Genomic DNA, 18,632 nt, shown 5'->3' on the forward strand with positions numbered 1-18,632 from the left:
ACCACTTGTGCTCGATATGGTAATGTATGCTGCTTTCACATGGAGGCTGCTTGGATGTACTATTGCAAGCGAATTGTCCACAGGTGTAAAAACAACAGCATTCAATGGATAGTGGCTATGGGAACTAGCCTGCGGCCTCCAACGGCCCAACCTAGGTTGCACGTGTTTAATGACTCTCTTCGATAACCGTGGTGCCAGCTTTCCGAAGTAACGTGTCTGAACGTGATTGAATCAGGCACGAGCGGCGCTTGAGTACTTACCCACAGTGCTTTGAATTCCGGATATGTCGGACATCGACCTAATTGAAGCAGGACTGCAGTTGTCTGCAAGCAAAGTACAGGTGGGTACGGGAATGTACTGTACTTAGACAGTCCAAAAGCTCTCTTACTCACGTTATAATACAGTAGAAAACTTAGGCCATCTAATTGTATGGCTGCTTGTAGTAGTGTTTTATCATATCTACTGCCCCCCGGAGTTGCTCCATGTATCATCCATCTCCAGTATTTGAGACATTTTAGACCATTAATGTAGCGATATGTGTGTGTGAACCAGCAGCGTTTTGCTTCGCCAAAGCGTCTTTTGATTCTATTGTAGCCAGTTACTCACTCTTTGCTCTGTCTCAGTCCGCTCAGGTGAGGCTCTGAAACCAGCATGTGAATTGTTTCAGCGTCAATGATGATATATCGTGCCGGTTGTGTGGAGAAGAAAGATCGACATTGTCATCATCACCAAACCGTGAAAAGTGAACCCCAGTATCTCAAGGGACTTGGACTGTTACACTTGTACCCTACTTGTAGCCATGGTAAGTGGTATCTGAAGTCCCCGTTCAGGCAGACTAGAATAATCACCAGAATCCACATATTGTGCTTGCTTTTTCGGATCTCGTGATGAACGTCAAGCCATAAACCGTATCGAAGTGTTTACTCCTGTTGGGGAAACGTGATCGACTCGGGAATGTACGATGGCCAAGCATAGTTGCAAAGTAATGACGCTGCAGAGCACTGAGTCGCAGGTATCAACGTGTCACTGAATCACAAGAGAATCTCCACGAGTAAAAGTAGGTACTACTTTGTAGTACATGCGATACTCGACCGTGCAAAAACACAGTGCTACAGTCTGAATACCGTGCAGTATCACAATGTTGAACCTCGGGAGGGCCGCTGTTACTTCCCTGGTTACACATGAGACGCCAACACATCGGGTCGAGCAGTCCCTAGGGCAATTTTATCGTTGGTTCTATGTTTTTTTCCCGTCAGACACCTTCGTTTCTTCTTTGGTCTGAACATTGCTAGTGGCTGTTAGTGACACCCGTTGATTCCCACGGGTCCCAGAAGTTTCAAACAGGTACCATATCTGACTCATTGAAACAGATAGGGTAGTATCATCCTTACGATCAATCTAGAGAACTCACAAGGTCACATGTCCGGCGTACGGTACAACTGTTGTGTATGTACAGGGACATGATCGACCGAATGTCAAGTATGTACTCGTACGGGTAGAACAGAGAATGAGGAACTTGGTAGAAGCACAATGTACAAATACTTACAAGTTATATATCCGAGTTTTACAAGTATTTGCTTCCATTTTTACTGATTCATTCGCAAAATCACGTGTTTCTCAAATTGTATAAGCACTTTTACACACATATAACGAGCCTCGTATACCCTGTATGTACTGTACAGGGTACGAAGAGGTGACAAAGCAATCATTTGGAAACACAGGAGCCACCCCCGAATCCAGCTCATGTAAATACAAACCCATATATAGAGCAGAATTTCTGTTTTTCACTTCTCTCGGGGGATGTCACTGTTTGTCAACTTAAGATGCACTATCGCGGTTCATCTCTCAAAAAGATTTTTCAAGAAATACAAAAAAAAAAATCATAAAAAAGATTATAAGTTTGTTATAGCTGTAATTATTTTTTCTTGCTGTATTTATTCTCATATCAGGTCTTTCAAATCGCTACTTGCCGTCCTTCTCCATTCATAACCTCTGAAAATAATTTAAGGTTCATGCACGACTGAAAAAAATATCTGAAGGTTGATTTTGATGCAGGATATTTTTCTCTCCACCACGACAGCACTACACATCGATAATGTCACTGGAAACATCGTCGTTTTCCAATTTGGCCGACAAAATCAAGGCCAAGTTGGACACGGCCAACGATAAAAACTCCAAGAAAAAGGACGCCAAGAATGCCGTCAAGGCTGAGAACAAGGCTAAGAACGATGCCCGAGAGGCCAAGAAGAAGGAGCATGAGCAGCGCAAGAAGGAGGAGGCTGAAGCCATGAAGAAGAAGGCCAAGAACTTCAACAAATCCAAGTTCGGCAAGAAGGAGGAAGAGAAGGTCACTGAGGTAAAGCCCTCGAAGACCAAGGGATCTGACAAGACCGAGAAGAGTAAGGGGTCCAGGACCAAGAGCCAGGACTCCAGCTCGGACAAGTCGACCAAGACCAAGACCAAGGAATTCAAGCCTGATTCTCTGCTGGCCGAGATCCTGGAGCTCGGAGGAACCGAAGAGGATCTCAAACTCGTGGAGGACCTGTCTGATGGAGAGGATGATGTGGTTGTGAACCCTTCAAACGGCTCCAAGATTGATTCTGGAGATCTGCTCAAGTTCATGAAGGACATTGGACTCGATGGAGACGTTCCTCAACTCGTCGAGGATGTCAAGGATGAGGACGTTGAGGAGGAACAAGAGGAGGACGATGATGAGGGGATGGAGGATGACGAGGATGAGGACACAGAGGAGGACGATGAAGAATCCGAGTCTGACTCTGACGACGAGCCTGCTCCCGCTAAGCCTATCATTTCTACTGGCCCTTCTGCCAAGGAGAAGCTTATTGAGGCCATGTCTCTCCCCCAGGACATCAAGACTCCCACTGCCGTGCCTCCTCGTCCTGATTGGTACAACCATCAGATTGACGTGCCTGAGACCCTCGAACCCATTTCAGAGACTGACGTCGAGTCATTGAAGGATCAGGGTATGAAGCTGCTCAAGCAGGATCAAGACACATACAAGGGCAACCAGCAATCGTCGCAACAAACGTTCATGCAGCAGATGCTCACTTCCGGTACTCTGAGTGATAAGATTTCCACTTACACCCTGCTTATCCACGACTCTCCTCTGCACAATCTCAAGTCGTTCGAACAGCTCATGTACCTTTGTAAGAAGAAGGGCAGAACCTCTGCTCTCCAGGGTCTGGAGGCTCTGAAGGACCTGTTTATCAACGCTGGTGTTCTTCCTGATCGAAAACTAAGATGGTTCAAGAACCAGCCTGTCCAGAAAAACTCGGCACCTGAGTACCTCGCCATCTGGGCTTTTGAAGACTGGCTCAAGACCCAGTACTTTGAGCTGCTTCAGATCATGGAGGGAATTTCGCACGACACTGTCACCCATCTGCGGTCTTCGGTGGTAGCCCACATTGTCGACCTTCTCAAGGCCAAGCCTGAGCAGGAAGTCAACTTGCTCCGACTGGCTGTCAACAAGCTGGGTGACAAGGATACCGTTGTCTGCTCTCAGACGTCATACCACCTGCTTCAGCTCATGCAGGCCCACCCTGCCATGAAGGGTATTGTAATCAACTCCATCTGGGAGCTTGTTTTCCGACCCGGCTCTGACTACCATTCCCAGTACTACTCTGCCATCACCCTCAACCAGAGTATTCTTACATCAAGGGACACTGATCTGGCCAACACTCTTGTCACCAACTACTTCCTGTTGTTTGAGAAGGTGCTAAAGGAGAACGAGGCCGATTTCGACAAGGATCTCACAAAGAAGGACGCTAAGGATACCAAGGGCAAGCATAAGTCGCGTCACAACGCCGGCAAGGGTAAGAAGGGAGGTGTCAAGCAGCAGCAGAAGACTGTCGAGACACAGAAGGACGAAGCTAACCAGAAACTCATCTCTGCTATTCTCTCTGGCCTGAACCGAGCGTTCCCCTTTTCTAATCTGACAGAGGCTGAGTTTTCTAAGCACATTGACTCCCTTTTCAGAATTACTCACTCTGCCAACTTCGGTACAGCCATCCAGGCTCTGTCTCTCTTGTTCCAAGTGTGCCAGGACGCTCAAAAGGATCGATATTACCGAACTCTCTACGAGTCCCTCCTTGATCCCCGTCTTGTTGATTCTTCCAAGCAGGGACTATACCTCAACCTGCTGTTCAAAAGTATCAAGGCTGACACCAACGTTCAGCGAGTCCAGGCCTTTGCTAAGCGAATGGTGCAAGTTGCTCTTGGATGGCTCAAGACTGGCTCAGTAGTCGGTATGGTTTACCTTCTGGGAGAAGTGAGAAAGATCTCTGGCGGTGTGGAGGCCCTCTCCAACGTTTCTACCGGCCTCGAGGAGTTTACAGATGTCAAGGAGGAGGAAGATGATGGACTCATGGTCAACATTGATACCTCTAAAAAGTCGGTGGATAGCGGCGAGTCTCAGACCCACAAGGAGGACTCTTACGATGGAAAGAAGCGTGACCCCTTGTTCGCAAACGCTAACACCACCTCTCTCTACGAGCTTCAGTTCCTTCTGAGACACTACCACCCTTCGGTGACTGCCTACGCCGAAAACTACGTCAACAGAGGCGAGTCTCTGGCCAAGCCCGATCTTGATCTGCATTCTCTGGCCCACTTCCTCGACAAGTTCGTCTACCGAAACCCCAAGCAGCAGCAGAAGCTCAAGGGTAACTCTATCATGCAGCCTCTGGCTGGTGGAGCTGCTGCCAACAACCTGTTGGTCGGACTCAAGGGCTCCAACACTGCCCAGCCCGTCAACGTTCAGGAGTGGAAGGATCGAAACAAGGACAAGGTTGCCCCCGAGGATGTCTTCTTCTATAACTACTTCCAGCCTAAGCAGCTTAAGGAGGAGACCAAGAAGCTGTCCAAGGAGGATGAGTACCAGGATATCGGAGGTGATTCTGAACTTGACGACGACGAAGTTTGGGATGCTATGGTGAAATCCCAACCCGACATTGATCCCGAAGAAGACGACATCGATATGGACATGGACGACTTCTCTGATGACCCTGAGCTCGACAAGATTGATGGTGAGCTCGAGGAGGGAGATTTCTCCGACTTCTCCGATTCTGATCTGGAGGAGGAGAAGTCCGAGTCTGAGAAGCCCTCTAAGAAGGACGAGGCCGCCTTCTTCGAAGAAGCTGAAGACGAGGATGAGGAAGGTGCTGCTGACTCTGATGATGAGCCTGCTCTAGACTTCTCTGACGATGAGGATAACCTCATTGCTTCTGACGACGAGGTCACTCTCAAGCGAAAGGCCGGTGATGATGGAGACAAGAAGCAGAAGAAGAAGAAGTTTTCCGACCTGCCTACTTTCGGCTCCATGGACGACTACGCTCAGTACCTGCAATCCGATGATGAGGACTTTTCTTAGAGGGTGTATGAAAATAGATTATGGTAATAGATTGTTTTATGTGAGCTGCTGTTTGTATAACTTGGCGACCAAAGAGTCTGGAATCTCCAGATGGTTCTGGGATCACACGTTTCCAGACAACCAGACAACCAGACAACCGGTTCGGTCTGTTACCTTCCAGGTCTGAAGTGATCTGGACTTTACACTTGTATGTGTAGATACATACCATTTTACGAATGTACATACTACTGTACAGTAAGAGTTGAAATTGTACGGATAATCCAGTTATATTTATCCAACAATGTTTATAAAATCGTCAAAAATCAGAAATAATCTAACAAAATCGGAGAAGAAAAAGAGGAAGCATGTTCCGCACTACAAAAGCTTGCAATATAATTCTAATAAGTGTATATACAAACGTACTTGTACAAGTACGCTTTGACAAGGCATGGCCATTCTGATACAACGGATCAGGCGCCGATATCAATGGGAGGCTCATTCAATCCCTTTTCTGACGTTTACTTGGGGCTTGTCTTTGCTTTTGTTCAAGCGAAAATGGATGACCAGCCACGCGACGAGCCACACAACCCCAAAGGTCGTGATAATCTCCCTCCAGGCCCATGCTTCCGACTTCACATCTTTGTAAAGAATGAACAGCCCCACAAATAGCAGACCTAGTCCAGAGCTCACAATCTTCTCGTGGCTAAATCCATCCAGAATATTGCATTGTGGACTTTCGTACGCCGCTATTCGTTCTTCTAGGGTCGACATTGTGTCAATGTTGATAGACGATGCAGAGAGCAAGATTGAGTTCATGACGGGTAGGAATAGATGATGGATTATATTTGGGTTACAAGTGCGTACCAGCAATTTTTTTTACAGCAATTTTTTTTACAATAATTTTACTATTTATGGAAAATCTACAAATAATAGTAAAAGTAATGGAGAGATTAATTCACCGGACGTTCCATCGAGAATTGGCCCAATCAAGAATTAATTAATAGCGTCACACCTCGTAAAAACATACTCCCGTGCTCGGATGTCTACATACTGTATAATATCACAACAATATTCAAGCAATCTAGGCTCATGTTTTCGGTGGATGTAGTAAAAAAACATGCGCAGCAACTTCATTAGCTAAATTACTGATACTCTCTATAAATATGGTCATCTCTTTGTGTTCGTTTCGCCTCACTTCTTTGCGGTATTGGTGATCAACTTTCGTAGATCCCACAAATAGTCTCTATCGAACTTGGCTCCCACTTCGAACCACCCAGCTGTTTTCCTGTTCCATCTCTCCTCCTGATGTTTCAACTTTGACACAAACTCATCAGAAAGATCAAACTCATGCCCGTCAGCTGCTCCACTGAAACCCCGTCCTCCAAAACCAATGGAAGTGGGCTCCTCCTCCAGGTCTTCCAATCCCTCAAGCTCGTCAATATCCACCTCCATGCTTTTCCAGCACAGCTTGACGGGGTCAAAATACATATTTCCAACAACCTGTGCGCCCTTAGTCGACTTGAATGCAAGAAGAGCAGGTTTAGCCGACTCAAATCGCTTCAGATCGACGTCATTACCTTCCCACAACATCGTTGTAGGGTTGAACGACATGGAAGAGTTAGTCGGGGGTGTGAAGTGAGTTCCTAGCGGCCGAATGAGGCCACGTTTGGCCCGGAACCGGGGTTCACGCACTCTGACCGTTCCACCTCCATCGCGTGGTCCAGCACCGCCCAGGTCACGGGCTTTGATTGTCCCATCACGCGACCCTCCGCTCTCACGGGACGTAGGGCCCTTTGCCTTGAGCATGGATGCATATGTCGGATTCCGCACAGTGCTTTCGCGGTAGGCCTCCAAAGGCTTCACGGAGTCGCGTGTAACTGTGCCAAAGTCGCGTGGGGCATCTCGTGCCACATCCAGATCATCCAGATCATCAAGCTCAAACCCATCGAACTGGATTCGCGATTTGGGTCGACTCAACGTCTTCACAGTGTTGTACTTGCGAAGACTCTCCAACGAGTCCACCTTGACTGTGTCCTGTTTGCGACGGTCTCGAATGTTCACCATGGACTGCGCCGGTCGGATTTGTCTAGTGTTGGATGCTAGCTTTGGACTCGGGTTGACTCTTAAAGCTGGTTTCAACGACGGCAAAGATGGCATGTGAGATAGGCCACGCATTGTCGAGCCGGAGGTGTTCTGACTTGCCCTCCGCTTTTGAAGCTTACCCACGGACTTTCCGTTCTTCAAGATGTTCTTGTTGACAGTGGACTTGACATTCACGAAAGAGTCGTCGTTGAGCTCTATTCCGTCAAAGAAGTCATCTTGGGCTGGTTTTTGCTGCCACTGAGCTGCCTCGGCTTCTGCTTCCGCCTCGGCGACTCTCTGGCGTTCCTCCAACACCTTGCCAAGGTCGATATTGTCTAGGTTGGGCAAATCGAAACCCTCGCACATGTCGCCTTCCGGCGCGTCTGTCTCAGAGTAGTGGGAAGAAGCGGGTGAGAATATCGACGTAGAGGGCGATTCGCGGCCCTTTGATGGAGAACGTGTAGGCGTCACGGGCTCAGGAACGTCCAAGCCACTGGGGTAAATTGTCTTTTTGCGAACGGAAAGAGGGGTAAAGTCTGTAGGGAGATCAAATCCATCTTCAAAGTCGTCTCCCCAATCAGTGTCTCGCGACTGGTGCTTCCCTTGTGTCGTTTTATTGGATTTCTGTATGCTTATCTGTGGTTTCAACGTCAGCGGTTTGCCCTTGATAGTGGGAAAGTCGTCAAATCCTTCTAAATCGTCGTCGGAAAGAACTGTTTGTAATGTCGTAAAGTCCGGCATGTCATCCAGACTGCGAAAGTTCTTCATATTCGTGACAGGTCGTTTTATCGGCGACTTGGTGGTTGAAGTCGCGTTGGAGCCCAGTTTGTGTATCAGACCACCAAAATCGTTGTCTTCGGAAGAGGAGACCGTTGAGGTAGACGCGCGCAGCACGAGGTCTGCCTCATCGCCGAAATCGTCGTCCCAGTTCTCCATGGGGTTTCGTTCTATTAATTCGATGTGTTGAGTAATATCGTAGGTGGCTGGTAGAGGGGGTCATGTGACTAAAACTAAGAAGCTGTGGGAAATAAGGTTAGAGGTTGTCGGTTCGAGCCGAAATCGGGACGTAAATATTGCAGAATTGGGAGGCTCCATTGTGGGCGCGTCCGACGTTTTACAAAAAAAAAACTGAAGTCGTTGTTTCAAGGCCCCAGTACGGAAAATTTGGAAAAAAGGAGAATAAATAAATATATATATAAATAAATATATAAATATATAAAATAAAAAAATAAAAAAAACTCCCAGAAGAGACAAATATGGTGTAGCAAAATAGATGTGCGGTCTAAATAAACGTGTTCAACAGATTCATGAAGCCGCAACAAAGCTTTCCCCGTTACACATCAATGGGACCTTTTGATTGAAGATGTTTGAGTGCCGATGTTACTGATATCCGGTACACAGGATCGTACTACAAGTACTTGTTTTCGTACCACTTGTTGTTCGAGTACTGAGTCCATTGCTCCTGGTCCTTCAACCCAACCGAAGACTCACCACCAGTAGGCACAACGCTGAATAACATGTCCTACATCCATGTCCAGTAATTTGACACTGTGCACTTTCAGGTTTCCACAGCGATAAACATCCGTCGGATTCAAACACAGCGAACACTCCACATTGTGTCTAGTCCACCATACTCCGAGTGAACATGCACGCCAGCTCGTACTTCCTACACCACTTGTACACTCGTACATACATGTTCAGCCATGACGTACACTACCGTGTACATACTGAGGGGCCAATGAATCATCGCTTCTATAGAGATCGAGAATATTCATCTACTCGAGTATGTGCGAACCGAGGTGAGTAGCTCACGCCCAATTTCAACTTTTTACCACGTTTCTCACCTCCAACTTCCCAACTGCAGGAGGAGTCAAAATGAGTCGCTTAAGTGGGTCCTCAGATGACTACTCTGCATGACTCAATTGAGTCATCTGAATTGCAACTCTACTCAGGTATGAACCTCCCAATGACTCCCGGTGACTCTCGATGACTCCCTTATCTCCCAGTGACTCAAATCTCAACCAATCAGCGTAACACCATATTCACGGCGAAAAGTCGGCATGGCGGGGTTTGCGGGGTCAACAAAAAAACGTATATATACCCCCAACTCACCCCCGACTTTCGTCCCAACAACTCTTGATCACAAACTATGCTCCGAACAACTCTTCCTAAAGTGTCCACGCGTGTTTTTGTGCGAAACCTCGCCTCCCATGCAAGCTTCCAACCCACCACATCTTCTGCTATCAGAACCAACTGGACCAGAGATGAGGTGTCCAAAATCTACAACATGCCTTTGATGGATCTTGTTTTCAAGGCCGCCACCGTGCACAGACAACACCACAACCCTGCAGAGGTGCAACTTTGCACTCTTTACAACATCAAGAGTGGAGGATGCACTGAGGACTGCAAGTACTGCGCTCAGTCATCCAGATACACTACTGGTGTTGAGGCCGAGAAGGCAGTCAAGCCAGCTGAGGTTATTGCCGCTGCAAAGGAGGCCAAGGCCAATGGTTCTACGAGATTCTGTATGGGAGCCGCCTGGCGAGACATGAAGGGTCGAAAGAACGCCCTAAAGAACGTCAAGGAGATGATTGGTGCTGTGCACGAGCTCGGCATGGAATCCTGCGTGACTCTCGGAATGGTTGACAAGGCTCAGGCTGAAGAGCTACGAAGAGCTGGACTCACTGCCTACAACCATAACATTGACACTTCTCGAGAACACTACCCTAAGGTGATCACCACTCGAACTTTCGATGAGCGTCTTCAGACTATTGAAAACGTTAGAGAAGCAGGCGTCAGCGTGTGCTCTGGTGGTATTCTTGGTCTGGGTGAAACAGCTGATGACCACGTTGGATTCCTGTGGGCTCTGGCTACTATGCCCTCTCATCCTGAGTCCCTTCCTATCAACCGTCTTGTCCCCATCAAGGGCACACCTCTTGGAGACGACCCTGCCATGAAGGAGAAGCAACTCACCTATGACACTGTTGTTCGAACTGTTGCTACTGCTCGAGTGGTGATGCCTGGCTCTAAAATCAGACTTGCTGCTGGACGATACACCATGAAGGAACCTGAGCAGGCCATGTGCTTCATGGCTGGAGCCAACGCCATCTTTACAGGCAAGAAGATGCTGACTACCATGTGCAACGGCTGGGACGAGGATAAGGCCATGCTGGAGAAGTGGGGACTGAAGCCCATGAAGAGCTTTGAGCGAGTTGACAAGCATCTCGGTGAACAGAGCCATGATTCCAAGGAGAAGAAGCAGTGCGGTGGAGGCTGCAACAGTGCCACAGAGGTGAGACTGTAAGAGGTGAAACGAGTGAGCCCACAAATGGCAGAGGAAACTAGAAGTAGGAGGAAAAGAAATACAGCGAATAAATATATATAAGAACAAAAGATAGGAACAATAAATAATGCTCCTTAGTGCGGCTTTCGAGACTCTCGTATGTCCAGCGTTTTCACGAGTGAATACATACAGTTGGGTACCTACTGTACTTGAGATTAAGTCAAAGATACACCTTCGAAGTTTTAAACGAAGCTTCGCACCGACACGCTCATGTGGACGTGTTCTTCAATGTTCGATTTTCTCTTGGAAATGAGAAAAAATCGCGCAGAAACACAATCAAACCAAGTTTACAGTAACGTGAACGGATGGCAGCCGAACCAATTTCTTCCCCAGTAAATCTCTCGCTCCACTGAAATCTGACTGTGGCCCGCACATTTTGTCTCCCTCCCGCTCAACCTAATCACGATCAAGACTAGGATTATCTTTTTTTGAAAGAAGGGCTGAGAGACAGTGATCTGGATCGCGCAAAGCAAGATTCTCACTACTGTACGATACTAGTAGAGCTGTCTTGTCTGTCCATGGGCAATGTTCGCTTACATGGCTTGGTAAATGTGGAGCTTTTCTTGGCACCCGCTGGTGAATAGCGGCTTTTCTTTCGCCATCAGTCCACCGTCTGCATCACACCTGCATCTCATACATATATAGCAAACGTCAGGTGTCTTGAGTCTGTCCGAAGCTGTGGAGAGGTTGCGGAGTTTAAGTGCCGCTTCAAGCTTGAGATGATATAAAAGGTAACAGTACGGCGGGTCTCTTGCGCAGATAAACCACCGGCGGTTCTCCGCAATTGACACCACCATACCAACGACTACAACTCACAGAAACTTTGGCGCATCAACCTCTACATCAACATGTATCTACTGACACTTCTCAAGGCAAAGGCCGAAGCCAACAGAACTTCAGCTCAATTTGGAGGAACTTACTACCCCAAGAATTCGTTGGAGTACACATTTCGAGGTGTGAAGTTGTGCCAATAGGCCCTCACAAGACATAGGCAGAAGTTTCGCATAAGAATTCTGGCCCCGCATCATCATTATCTTCATTAAATGCATTGTTTTATTTATCCCGGGTCTTCTACGAGTAGGGCTACGAGTACATACGTATGTACAGTACAGTAATTAGATTCGCTCACCCTGAATTGATACGGTATTTTTAGTTCCTGTACTGATGATGAGAATACAACCCAGCCAGCAGGGAACAGTGCATACCGTAATGTAATGTGCAACCAATATGGAGCTATTAACAGCATGTATTGATCTTGCTCTGGTCCAATGGCATACAACGTTAGTGTGGCATTTCCTTCGCTAAACCCATCAGTGACTGACCATCTCTCCTGCTTGAAAACTGCGGAGAAAATACCCACAAGCCTATTCCACCGAATATGACAAAAACCCGCACCAAACCTAATCTGGCGATGCTTCGGGTTGGGTACAGTAGCCTCTGCAACCTCGGAAGCTAGAGATCTAGAGCAATGACATGTGCCTTTTGATAGCTACAGTTCAGTCGTAATAACTGCGATGCTATAGCTGCCGCATTACCGGTTTAAAATAGCGCATCAGCATACTCAGACACTCTCACACTTCCAGCCTATTCTTAAAACTCATAAATAATTTATTGACTACAGTACATACGTAGGTGGTGATTGATGTGCTACTACTAAGCGATCCAGAACCAGACCTTCTCAAGCCAATTTCGCGGCTTTCGCTCTGGTGTCAGTAGCTCAGTCTTTTCGCACTCTGCGAGACCTGAGACCATATCGATTTCGGGGATCGATCTCCACCAGGTGGTCTTAAGGCCTGCTCTCTTGTAGCCAAATCGATGTCCAAGGTAGAGGACGAGGAACAGAGGGATTGTGATGTAAGCCGCAACGAAATCAGCGCCGGTGAAGGATCCTCCAACAAATACAGTGAATCCGTTCGTCAGAGTAAGGAGGGAAATAAAGGCCAAAACAACAATAGTCGTGTAGGGCTGTCCTGGGGTTTTGAATGGAAGCGTGATGTCGTTGAAGGCAACGGCCTTTCTGAATCGAAGCATAGCAATAAGCACGCAGATCCAAGCCAAGAAGCCCGAAATTGTGGACAGGTTAGAAAGCCAGTTGAAAGCGTTAGCGGAGGAGGCGGAGACGTTAAGGAAGGCCAGGCAGCCAACAGCAGCTGTGATGGCTACACAGTAGTAAGGAACACCGTTTTTGGAGCACTTTGTGAAAATTTGAGGCGCCTCTCCCTGGCAGGCTAGGGAGTAGAGTGTTCGCGAGCCTGCAAACAGGAAGGAGTTTCCAGAGGACCAGGCAGAGGTCAGAATAACACCGTTGATGATGTGGTTGAGAACGGGGATACCTGCATTTTGGATTCCAATGACAAAAGGCGAGGCAGAGGCATCTTCATTCTTTTTGTTGAGCAGAAGGGGGTCATCTGATGACACAATGGTTCCAATTACCAGAGAGCCGCAGATGTAAAAGAAGATAAGACGGTAAGCAAATCGTCTGGTTGCTTTGGGGATGTTTCTTCGGGGCGCCTCAGTTTCTCCAGCAGAAATAGTTACCAGCTCGGGACTAAGAATGAAAGAGAACCCACTTCGAATGATAGCACTCCAGAAGCCGCAGAATCGTCCACCCGCACCATCAATGATGTAAGGCAGAAATGCCTTGCCGTCCTTCCAGTATCGGAAGCCTAGTCTGTCATGTTTAGGTCCTCCACCGAAGAAGATGACGATTCCAACAATAATTAATCCCAGAATACCAATGATTTTGATGGACGCAAACCAGAACTCTGTCTCGCCGAATATGGCAACAGCGATGATATTCAACAAGACACAGGTGACGAGAACGATAGTGATCCATACTGCAGAGTGCACAGCAGAGGTCCAATACTCGAAAATAATGGCAGCAGCGGTGACTTCTGCAGCGACAAGGATAGCATATGCATACCAATAGTTCCAGCCACATGCGAATGCCAACGAGTCGTCCACAAATCTGTTCACGTACATGGGAGGACTTGCTCCGTCGATGGGAAGAAATGTAGTCATCTCCCCTAGTGCGTTCATGACAGTCCAAATGACAAAGGACATGACAATGTAGGCACACAACATACTGCCGGGACCTGAACTCGATAAGATAGTTCCGGATCCAATGAACAGACCTGTTCCGATGCACCCTCCTAGGGCAATGAGCTGAACATGACGTGATTTGAGAGCTCTTTTGGTGGTGTGCTTGACTTCTCCGTATTCCAGGTCCGAGGGACTTGGGGATGGCTCGACGGTGACTGAAAATGTTTTGTCCATGGCGATACTGTCATAAAATGGCCCATCTTACTGCTATATATGTTCAGATTAGCTTTCAGCCAAGCATCATAAATGGCAGTAGCTTGCGGTAGGCTGTCTAGAGTTCGGTAATATATGTGATAGGAAAGCGAGAAAACGGCGGAACAACTGGATTTATCGTGAATTTTTTTTTGAAAGTTCCCCCACATTAGTAGATCACCTACTTGTATGAGTCTCAGATTGTTATTGTTCCTCTCGTAGGCAAACGTCCGTGTGTATCTACCGCGCCAGTTACAGTGTCTCCTCCACAGAGCATACATTCCATCACAATGCCATAAACCACGAGACCGTTTCACTTGTGTGCTGCATTTATGCCACTTTTCCACAAGTGACATGTAATTCACTACCTTGACCCCCTCGACATCTCCTTCTTTCTTGCATCACTTTTGACACTTGTGTAATTATACAACCATGTAACCCTGACTCGGACTCTTGGCATGCACCACTGAGACTAGTAGCAAGGGACAGATTGGAAAATCAGGTGAGAAAATATAACAAGAAACAAACGGGCACATCCATCATCAACATAGATAAGGGGCATTTCAATCTTACTCAGGTCTCTCAATCATATCTGTTATCGCACGGCTTTTATGCATAGCTTCAGCCGTGCCTTTTTATCTGCACATTACATTGCACAAACCGCTCACCTATGTGGCATGCAACAGTAAGCCGGTTGCCAATGTTCTTTTCGTTTTCCCCGTGAATTTGATTTGTTCATGTGTCCCCTTTTTTATTCCTCCCCCGGTATGTAAATACTTTTTTTTTTTCCGTGGGTAGCTATCTCAAGGTCGCCACTCCCTGCCACAATGGGAGAAACCTTATTTGGAGCCACTTTCGCTTAAGGTTAAAATGGTGCTGGTGGGTTCGATTATCACCGGGGATCCTTTTGATGTAAGAGGTGTAGTTAGTAGAAATTGCGTTGGAAACATTTCTACCACATGAATATATCAATATCCAACAAGGGGTATGTTTTGTTTTTTTTTTTCACTTTTTCCTTTTACTCCTCTGTCAAGGGTCCTTAAAATAATATAGGCGGCGCGGCTAAACTCACAGATGTAAGATGACATCATGTCGAAGTTACAGGAGGAAAAGGAGACTGTGGGGTAGTTTTCGTCTCACAACGGGAAGTTGGTTGTGGTGTGGGGATGTGTCTTACAGTACTGTACAATTGACTTTGTGGCCTCTGTTGATCGCCTGTCGCTTTCTACAGCATGTCCTGCACATATGTTTTTGATTCTAGAAGGGGCTTGAAGGCAAAACGATACAATAATAGGCACTAACGGAATAGGTAATAACCGGCAGGATAGTGTGCCAGCTAGATTCACAGTTTATCTCCTATCAACATTTCGCTCCTAGCATACCGAGACATAGTCAATCGCCCATAGAGTATCTCCTTATCTTGCAACCACATGACTGATCTCTGAATAACGTCCATTTGGGGATGAAACGTGAGATTGTATCGTCTTTATCTTCTCTGGTGCACTCATATTAGCCTATCTGTACAGTTAAGACAGATGCATGGGTCCGCCTCCTGTGCCCCCTCAAAATACTCCCGTACCAGCAACAGGTAGCGATATTAGCAACGGTTGCTTGACTTCGGCAGCCACACTCTTGTCAGACAGGGGAGCCAGCCTCAGGTGATTAGCTACTGGCATTATTTCGTGAAAAACTATTGGACGATGGAGACGATACACTGGACTTGTATGAGCAGCTCCTTGCATATCGAGGTATAAGACCATTCACACCTGCTTAGCACCATAGATACCACAGGGTAAATATCTAACTCGAGCTATAGATAGTTAGGCACCTGTGCATTCAAGCGCCAGTATCAAACCCCTTTGTGTTGTGATAACGGCGGCTCTGGAACTACTACGGTACAACTACAGTCTAAAGGCTCTCGAAAATATAGGAATGCGTAGAGCAAACTGCTTATCCGGTGGTCATACGCTGGTGGATTGGGTTGAATGTTGAATGTCAATGAAAGATACTTCCAGCCGTGGCATGTTGGACCATGCATGCTATTATCTTGTTAATGTAGCGATTACAACTCACTTTACAGGACACATTATTCCGATGGTGATGTGTATACAAGAGTTTGCTTACTATCTCTCAGAATGTTACTAGACCCCCCACTAGACTTCTCTACTGTACATACAGTATTTGATTACAATCATCGGTTCATGATTATTGAATCGAAAACCTTGAAAAACCACTCGAAATATGTATGTACTGTAGTTTCCATTGTAAGGGATATCACTCAGCTGAATTTGGTCAACCGGATGGCGTGCTCAGTCGAATCCTCCACGAGGGTGCAGAGACTCTCCAGATGAGTCTTTCTATTAGAGAGAAGAGTCTGGTGTATTGGAACTCTTCTCAGCAAGTGATATGTAAGTCGTTTATGTATTTGTTATATAAATGTTCATTTTATTCAACAACCATGTTAATATATATCTTTTAATTCTTAACATCGATGTATGAAATTATTTAATTTATTCGTTTTAAAGAATACTTAATAAAATATGTTGATATTGATGAATAATTTATGTTCTGAGACGATACGAGTATCATCTTTGATCGACAAGTACGAGATCTTGGCTTACTAACACTTGAAAATCGTTACCAGGTGAGAGCCTTATTTAATATCTCTACACATATAGTAAAACATGGATTCACCACTGAGCTCCACAACTTCTTCGGACTCAATCTCTTGGGCTTTTTTCTTTTTTCATAGTATCAACTCGACACCACCTCTCTTCTCTCCAACACATTGTTCCACGAGTTCAAACGGCTGCTAAATACTTGACAGCACTAATCTCTAGAGTCCGGAGTCCTGATTCCCGAAAACCTCGTTCCCGTGAGACCAGAGGGTAATAATAACTGGAACGAGACGTTAGAGAGGTTCAATTGACGAAAAAAGTTCAAGAGGGATCACGGGTCCTCTGCCATGTCATTATCTTGAAGGTTTTTGTTCAACATAAGCATCCTGATTCTGGTATTTGGATGAAATCGAAGGCGTTCATGAATGGATCACACTCTCTCCGAGCGTTCGAGCAGAGAGGATTTTACTCCTCCAGGAATGCTTGTTGACACTGGAGACACCATATGGAGGGGGCGGAGGGTTGCCCTCCGTGTGTCCCCAATGGTCTATTCATCACCCGCAGCCGTCCCATGCACTGAACAGCCTCTAATCCAATTAAAAGTTCCTCTTACCACGATGGTGAAGACATGTTGGAAACTCATGGTCTTCAGACCTCCGCTTATATGTTTATGACGTCAGAAACATCAGGCATGTCATGGACTGTGTCGATATGGCCATTTGACCCTTGGATCTATGGTGGGACTAGTCCACCATATCGTAGCGGGGAGTTCAATAATCTGAATACGTCAAACACTTCTAACACGACAAACACTTCTAAATCTGCCAGGGGCTGTTTCACAATGATAGTTCAGCTCGGGAGGTGTTAAGGGCACGAAGGCTGGGATGTTGAACCTTTGAAGCAATCTTGAAGGGTCTCTCTTCTAAGGGACCTCTTAGTTATCCAGTAGCTTGTCATCAGCATGACAGTCTCCCAGAGACGTACAAGTAAGGTCATGTTGTACAAGTACAAGTACAGTACTTAAATAGTGGGACCCCTACATTTACTTAATACACCATCACTCTTCCTTTTTTTGTTGCTATTCACACTTCTATAAATTAGTTGCGGGCTGGAAGGAATAATCAGAGCATTTTTTTTGCAGCGCATCTCTTATACGCCCCGCCCTCCCATCTCCTCCTCTCGCCAACTCTTCCACAAATCGCCAGCTCTTCCACAAGTCGCCAACTCTTCCACAAATCGCCAACTCTTCCATAAATCGCCAACTCCTTCCATCCTACTTTACCCGGGACCCTTCGTATTTTTACCCCGCATGAGCAATGATTAAAAAAAATTAAAAAAAAATTAAAAAACCCCTGCCAGGCGAAATCTGGGGTCCCCACATTTTGGTTAGTTAGTCTCGAGCCGTTACATTTTATTCATTCCAAATGTTGCAACGATGCATTTGAACTCTCGCGTTCTCTGCACACTCATGTTCGTATTCACATTGCCTATACAATATGTACCAGTACATGCTGTAGTTGTACTGACGAGCTGCTGTTGTAATTATGTAAAGATTCAGGCAATTAGAAAACAAGCCGGTATTTCACCCAAAAGTGGTGGAACGAGCCAAGATGCACAGTATACTTACTACGGTGGTGGCGATGTTATTACATGTGCCTACAGTAACACTCTACGGTACAGTGACACTAGATATTTTTTATTCCAGAATGCACGTTTTCCGTTCACCAGTCAAATTCGAGGCTTATCGTCTACTATAAGTAGTAAGTCTAACTGCCTGGCTTTGTACGAGACTTAGTCCCCAAAACACGTACTCGTTCTCATAGGTAGCTACAGTACAACTAAAACGCCACTACATATATCTGAAGGCGTTAAAACACACTAAGACTACATACTACAAGTAGAGCCTGTATATCTAATTGTACTGTAGTAT

The 18,632-nt window shown here is 46.3% G+C and overlaps 4 protein-coding genes across 4 annotated transcripts; 2 read left to right on the forward strand and 2 right to left on the reverse strand.

The window, feature by feature from the left end:
• Positions 1 to 2,095: 2,095 nt before the first annotated feature.
• On the forward strand, positions 2,096 to 5,386 carry YALI1_D18770g (uncharacterized protein; the record flags this gene model as incomplete). Its single annotated transcript, XM_502857.3, has 1 exon — positions 2,096 to 5,386. The coding sequence occupies one exon, from the start codon at positions 2,096 to 2,098 to the stop codon at positions 5,384 to 5,386; it is 3,291 nt and encodes a 1,096-aa protein (XP_502857.2).
• Positions 5,387 to 6,556: 1,170 nt separating this feature from the next.
• YALI1_D18833g (uncharacterized protein) lies at positions 6,557 to 8,383 on the reverse strand (the record flags this gene model as incomplete). Its single annotated transcript, XM_502858.1, has 1 exon — positions 6,557 to 8,383. One exon carries the CDS (start codon positions 8,381 to 8,383, stop codon positions 6,557 to 6,559), a length of 1,827 nt encoding a protein of 608 aa, XP_502858.1.
• A 1,213-nt stretch (positions 8,384 to 9,596) lies between these two features.
• Positions 9,597 to 10,751, forward strand: YALI1_D18845g (uncharacterized protein; the record flags this gene model as incomplete). Its single annotated transcript, XM_502859.1, has 1 exon — positions 9,597 to 10,751. One exon carries the CDS (start codon positions 9,597 to 9,599, stop codon positions 10,749 to 10,751), a length of 1,155 nt encoding a protein of 384 aa, XP_502859.1.
• A 1,692-nt stretch (positions 10,752 to 12,443) lies between these two features.
• Positions 12,444 to 14,066, reverse strand: YALI1_D18890g (uncharacterized protein; the record flags this gene model as incomplete). The annotated part of the gene is made up of 1 exon (XM_502860.3): positions 12,444 to 14,066. One exon carries the CDS (start codon positions 14,064 to 14,066, stop codon positions 12,444 to 12,446), a length of 1,623 nt encoding a protein of 540 aa, XP_502860.1.
• Positions 14,067 to 18,632: the final 4,566 nt, after the last annotated feature.

The sequence above is a fragment of the Yarrowia lipolytica genome, chromosome 1D (genome assembly GCF_001761485.1).
Source record: "Yarrowia lipolytica chromosome 1D, complete sequence".
NCBI classification, from domain to species: Eukaryota; Fungi; Ascomycota; class Dipodascomycetes; order Dipodascales; genus Yarrowia; species Yarrowia lipolytica.